Source organism: Amaranthus tricolor, chromosome 11 (assembly GCF_026212465.1).
Source record: "Amaranthus tricolor cultivar Red isolate AtriRed21 chromosome 11, ASM2621246v1, whole genome shotgun sequence".
NCBI classification, from domain to species: domain Eukaryota; kingdom Viridiplantae; phylum Streptophyta; class Magnoliopsida; order Caryophyllales; family Amaranthaceae; genus Amaranthus; species Amaranthus tricolor.
The window spans coordinates 11,850,062-11,856,433 of NC_080057.1; the positions used below are offsets into that span (position 1 = coordinate 11,850,062).

The 6,372-nt window shown below is 34.2% G+C and overlaps 2 protein-coding genes across 2 annotated transcripts; one reads left to right on the forward strand and one right to left on the reverse strand.

The window, feature by feature from the left end:
* Positions 1–516: 516 nt before the first annotated feature.
* On the reverse strand, positions 517–3,197 carry LOC130827101 (scarecrow-like protein 30). Its single transcript, XM_057692719.1, has one exon. It carries the CDS (start codon positions 2,646–2,648, stop codon positions 615–617), a length of 2,034 nt encoding a protein of 677 aa, XP_057548702.1. The 5' UTR covers positions 2,649–3,197; the 3' UTR covers positions 517–614.
* A 1,362-nt stretch (positions 3,198–4,559) lies between these two features.
* Positions 4,560–5,758, forward strand: LOC130827102 (uncharacterized). The gene is made up of 2 exons (XM_057692721.1): positions 4,560–5,511; positions 5,590–5,758. The coding sequence occupies exon 1, from the start codon at positions 4,601–4,603 to the stop codon at positions 5,045–5,047; it is 447 nt and encodes a 148-aa protein (XP_057548704.1). The 5' UTR covers positions 4,560–4,600; the 3' UTR covers positions 5,048–5,511; positions 5,590–5,758.
* The last annotated feature ends 614 nt before the right edge of the window (positions 5,759–6,372 follow it).

Sequence of the window (6,372 nt, forward strand, 5' to 3'; positions counted from 1 at the left end):
AATATGCCTAACAAGACGAGGGCAGAGTTGTGGACGCAACAAAAACCATCTCGTGATCTGGTCAAGCTGAAAGACTATGTAGTATCCTAAACTCCAAGTTAGAGACTCAGGTATTGTTTAGCATTATAAATTCGTTTTATTTTTATAATTTATTTGAAATTAATTTATTGATAGTAATTTTGTCTATGTGCACGTTGACTGGCATCCATACATAAATTCTCCAAGGGTCTTATTGAATGAACACCCACGCACTACCTATATCAAGGTTACTACATATTTTGATATCATCGAGGTGTATTTTCCCGAAAGGACAATCAGACAAACTTGGATTCGTCCAACGTATTCCTCCAGTTCAATAATCATGTGAAAATATTGTAGGTGTTTTAACGTAATTAAGTCAGTATATGACATGACGTTAATTTAATTAATAATGAGTAACGTTTGTATTTTACTAGAGAGCAATTAATGTCATAGGATTATTGTTACTTGATAATTTTCCAAGGAGACATATAAGCATTGTTGAACAATAACTTCTAATAGATTAGCCAGGAAATAATGGCCAAATTATGTTACATTAAGAAAAAGACATTACAAACATCAGTATGACTAAGTACTCAAGAGGGTTGCCAAAAGGAGAGAGCACAGAAGATCCTTCCTTTCCAACCTTGGACCATCCAATGTCTATCTTCATCAACCAGAAAATCTTTATGGTAATTAGCCTTTATCATACCCTTTGCTTTCCTCACAATTTCCCTGTCTAGAGCAACCTGTCTTAAACCTGCCCTTACTGATCTCACCTGCCACTGCTTGTATGTTTCAGGCCTTTGTATTCTCTCAGCACCCTCACATGCCACCACATTTGTAAGCTCTTTCCCATAAACCTCGCTCTCAATCAGCAATCTTTCGTGTAAGTGCCGAGGTAATGTTGCATCGAACACCTCAAAGATAGACGAATAATGAAACACCGCCTCTTTGAACCGATTGATGAAGAATGGAGCTGTAAATGTACCATTCACAATTCCATGAATGAAAAGATCAGGATTTAACTTTCTTATCAACTCTAAGAAAGCATCCCTTGGACTATTTCTATCTACTGTCTCATCAGCTAAAGTTCCAGACCTGCACATACAATTCACAATAACCATCTCATCACTCTCAATCTTCAGATCTTTTGGCTCTATATTTTCCCATTTCTCAGCTATTCCCTGATACTCAAAATCCACTCCATATTTCTCACAATAACCAGCTAACCGACGCCCAGTCGCATTCACCCTTTCCGATGGCCTAAACCCATGTTGAGGAAGGTCTATTCCAGTAATACGAACTTTCGGAGGACCTCCTCCGTTTGTTCGTTTCGATAGCTTTTGAATGAGACAGGGCCATTGTAAACCCAAGAATACCCCAAAATCAATGATATGTATTTTGGTTGCTTTCTCAGCCAACTTATATATTGCAGTGTTGGCGACATAAAAATTCATTCTTTTGAAAGGAATGGCTGAAACGTAACGCTTGTAAGCTTTCAAGAAATCGGATGATGAGATCTGCATATCAGAGATATTCGTCGACACGGTCGAGCCAGTGCCAGCTAAACGCGCCTCTAGACCATTCGCTACATGATGAGCTAGCCGTTGGATGCTATCACCATATGGTGAAGAATGCAGCCTTATTTGCTTAAGCAACTCATTTGCAGTCCTTTGATCAAAGATCATAACAGCTTGTGCACACTGAATCAATACACTCCTTAAATCTACTTCATCTACCTTAATGTTTTGCTTCTTCCCTCGAGATTTTCTACTCCGATCACCTTCTTTATTAGGACTAAAACACGAATTCACATTATATTCACTACAAAGCAATACATCATCATATTGATCCATCTCATCAAACTCTTCATTACTAAATGCTTGAATCTTATTCCTCCTAGTTCTCCCCCCTTCATCACCCTCATCCCTTTGCCGGCTTTTCTTCCTACTTAATCCCTTTATCGACTTCTCCTTCTTTGATGGGGGACTCGATGAGAGCTTAGTAACAACAATATCACTAACTAGTCCATTCTCAGCATCCTCAAAAGAGGGTTGGGGATTCAATTCTAAGAAGGATTGAACAAAATCATCCACATTAACAATAGGGTCTAATTCAGGTTGGTTAAAACTCAAGTTTGAGTCTAAAGAACTAAAACTTTGAGTAGAAGAAGTGGCATGTGGGCTTTCAGGGTTTTGAGTCAGAGTTGAATCAGATGGAGGATAAGGGTATGGGTATGGGTATGATTCCCCAATAACATCATATAATGATTTCTCAGTAGCTTGGAGAGCCTGAAACTCTCGTGCAGAAGCAGGATTTTCATCTAAATTTTCTTCCAAAAGAATATCACTAATGAACTTTAGGCAATCATCAGGAAAGTCAGGAGCTTCTGAACTGTTATTGCTCTCATTTTGTTCAAGTGAAAGGGCATCCAAATCAATCAAATTTGTGGGTTCTGAACTTATTTTACTCTCATTTTCATCAAATGGAAGGTTTTCAAGATCAACAAAATCAGGGTTTTGGAAGAATTCTCCAAAAGGTGAGTTCTTTGGAAGGTTTGAAATAAATTCAGTATTAAATTTGAAGATATTGTTAATGAAATCAGAATCAACAAATACAGAATTCATAATTCCCAACAAGATTTTTTTTTTTTTTGCTTGTTTGCTATGATTTCTCAAAAACCCAACAATATATACCAAAATCTAACCAAGAAAACAAGCAATTAACTTGGAAATTGACACAAATTTTACAGAGAACAACAACTCTACCTAACTTCCCAACAAGAACCAATCTTTCTAATGCTAAAACCAATCAAAAATCAACCAATTAAGAGACAAATTGACACAAATTTGACAGAAAGAAGGAAACTTTTTTGTATAATGAGATAAAATCAGAAATGAAGGAACCCAAGATTGTAGCTTTGGCTATAGAATCAAGTCAAGCTTATTAAAACAGGATGAAACGCAACTGTAGTGAGTAGTAAGAACCTTCATAGAAGGAGCTTAAAAGGTAATTAAAGAGGCAAAAATGAAATCAACAACAGAAAAAATAGTTTTAATATGGTCAATGTGTTGTAGTGGAATTCTGAGTGACCAACAAATAAAGACAAAATGAGAAAAACTTTAATTACAAAATGAAAGCATTTCTTTACTTGCTCCTCAAGAACAAAACTTATGTGCATGTGACGACAAACGACAAAGTCTTTAAGACTAATATGGATACATATGAAAATATTGATACCCGATCCTTAAATATGGTCACCTTTTTCATTTTATCGCCACCCCTGAGAAAATTACGTATTTGCCCCTGTATAATTAAAAAATAATGATTTTGCCATCGAACCTAAAATTTTCTATTTATACCACATTCTCACTAAAATATTTCCTACAACACTTAAAAACCAAAACTTACAAAAGCAAATTATTGGAGAAAAAACTAAGTTCAATCCGCAAACAATTAATCGAGTTAATTTCTTTTCGAATGTAATTAATTTAAATTTTCAAACGAAAATATATATATATATATATATATATATATATATATATATATATATATATATATATATATATATATATATATATATATATATATATATATATATATATATATATAAGTTGAACCGCCCAGATCTGGGCGGTTCAACTTTAAATTTTTTTTTTCGTTTGTTTTTGTATAATTATTATAAATTTTAATTATATTATTGTTATTATTATTATTATTATTATTTTTTGGTATCGTTATTTTAATAATTTTATTATTATGTTATTATTGTTGTGATTTTTATTGTTTTTATTATTAAATATATTTTTATGTTTTGATTTTAAATTTATGAATTTTAATATGTTTGTTATAATTATTATTACAATTATTATTATTATTGTTGTAGTTGTTTTTTTTTATTTTTTGAATTTAAATTAATATAAAAAAAATTTAAATGAATCGCCCAGATCTGGGCGTTTCATAAAAAAAAAATTTTTCGTTTGTTTTTGATAATTATTATTGTTATTTTTAATTTTATTTTTGTTGGTATTATTATTAATATTACTGATATTATTTGTATTTTTTTTTATTATTTTTGTGATTGTTATTAATTTTATTATTAAATTATTCTTTTTCTTTTAATTATTAATTTATTATTTTAAATATGTTTATTATAATTAATATTATTATTATTAATAAACTTTGTATGTTGTGTTGAAAATTATTTTTATTATTGGTGTTGTTTGGTTTTTTTCGTTTTTTTTTTCATTTTTAATTTTTTATTATTATTTTTTTAAAAAAAATTATTATTATTTTTATTTGTATTATTATTGTTATTATTATTATTATTATTATTATTATTATTATTATTATTATTATTATTATTATTTGTCATTATTTTTATTGTTATATTGTTATTATTATAGTGGTTGTTGTTATTATTAATGTTATTACTTTTGTTAATGTTGTTATTATTTTTATGATTATTGTCAATTTAGATAATTAATATTGTTTTTTGTTCATTTGGTTAATGTAACGTAAATTTTGATTATGTTCATTTATTTTTAATATTTAATGAAACTGTCAAAAATTGTAGAAAATGGCTAGTAATCAAGGAAAAGGAAAGGGTTTTTTTAGACAATTGTTGAGAGGTAATAGTTCTAAGCCTACCTTACTCAGAGGGGACCCGCATAAGAGGGGGGTAACAGATTCTGCTAGGAGGACTAGGCAGGAAGAGGCTGCCAGACACAGTGAGGCCCAACGGTCGAGTACACTGAACCAAATGATTACTCATTTTGATGACCAGGCTAGCAGCCTCCAGAGTAGTTGGGGGGTTTCTAGTGATGATGATAATGATTCTGATGATGTTCAATTCCAAGGTCCTGATTCTCGCCCATTGGACTGGACTGTTGTTCGGGGCCCCGACGACAGATTCGCCCGTGACGGCCCAAGTTCTTCTGCCGCATCTGAGCGCGCAGGACGTAGTTTCGTCGATAATGAGCTGCCACGGAAGAGAAGGCCCTCACAGTCCGCCAACACATACTAGTTAGTCACATCACCCCAGCCCGGGGGACCGACAGATATGCGACTGATCCCTAGCTATGGCGGGCACATAGCTAAACTTATTTTTGACGACTCCGAACGTACGCCTCCGATTCTGGATTGCCGTATTAGGAAGAGGCTGGTGGAGGTGTATTTGTCGGAGCGGACATTTCGACAGATCGGGTTCGTGCAGGCTATTCCTCCCGCTCCTATGAGACCAGCCAAGGCTCTCCAACCGGCACACGGAACCTACTCCGTGACCTTTATTTCTTCTGCTGTATATTTGGAGGCATGGAGTAGGTTCCCCTTTAGCGCCCGCCTTGTTGAGCAGGGACTTTGTCGGGCTTCTATTCCTTCAGAGGTTGAACCTAATTACGTAGACTGGTTTAGACTGTGCTCGCACCTGTACATAGCCCCGACGAAGGGCCGACTTCCGATCCTGGTCCTTCTCAAAGCAGAGTTGAATACGTGAGTTTTGCTATGTCTTTTTGTTTATTTGATGTTGTTTTATTTCTTGTAACTCTTGTTTTCCTTTTGTGTTTTCAGTTCCTAAATGAATGGCCCAGTCGATTCGCTCCAGTGGCAAGACTACCTCCTCAGCTCGCGGATTTGAACCCCCGTCAACGACATGCATTAGAAATATACCTTAATGCTTGTAGAGATTTATTTGAAGAATGGAAAATTTTTAAAGGGCATGGCCCTTCATAGTCTGTACTTAAACTATATTACATTAATGATTGCATTTATTTTCGTCAATGAATGTCGTTAGTATACACAGTACTATAACTATGGATTATATACAACTTTTAATGAATGTTGTGTATAAATTCTATAAAACAAGTACGTAATTATTTATACAACACGTAAGACTATGGAGTATCTAAATTTACAGCATCGTCAGCGGTGTTATTAGTTGGTCGTGGTTGTGGCCCGCGTAGATTATTCCAGAGCATAATCCTCATAGTGAAATGTGTGTCAAGATGTTTGGTGAAATTGTCAGCTGCTTGTTTCCAACGTTGATGGATGGGCGGGAGTGGGGATGAATCTTCGTTCATTAAAAGTTAAACAAAATGATTTCCATTCACCCAACATATATGTATTACTTTATTTACACTATGCACGCTCGGTGCTTTCCTTAACGGAAAAACCAAACAGTTGTATTGCGAATTACCCTCAACAGCACCATAATAAGCAACGCCAATGTTTAGAAACGTTGCTGCAAAGTACAAAGCCATCAGTGCATCCATCCAGTGCATAAAAGGAGCAGGTCCATTAATGTGTGAACCTATTCTGAATATAGCCTCGTCTAACGACTCCTGGGATAGATAC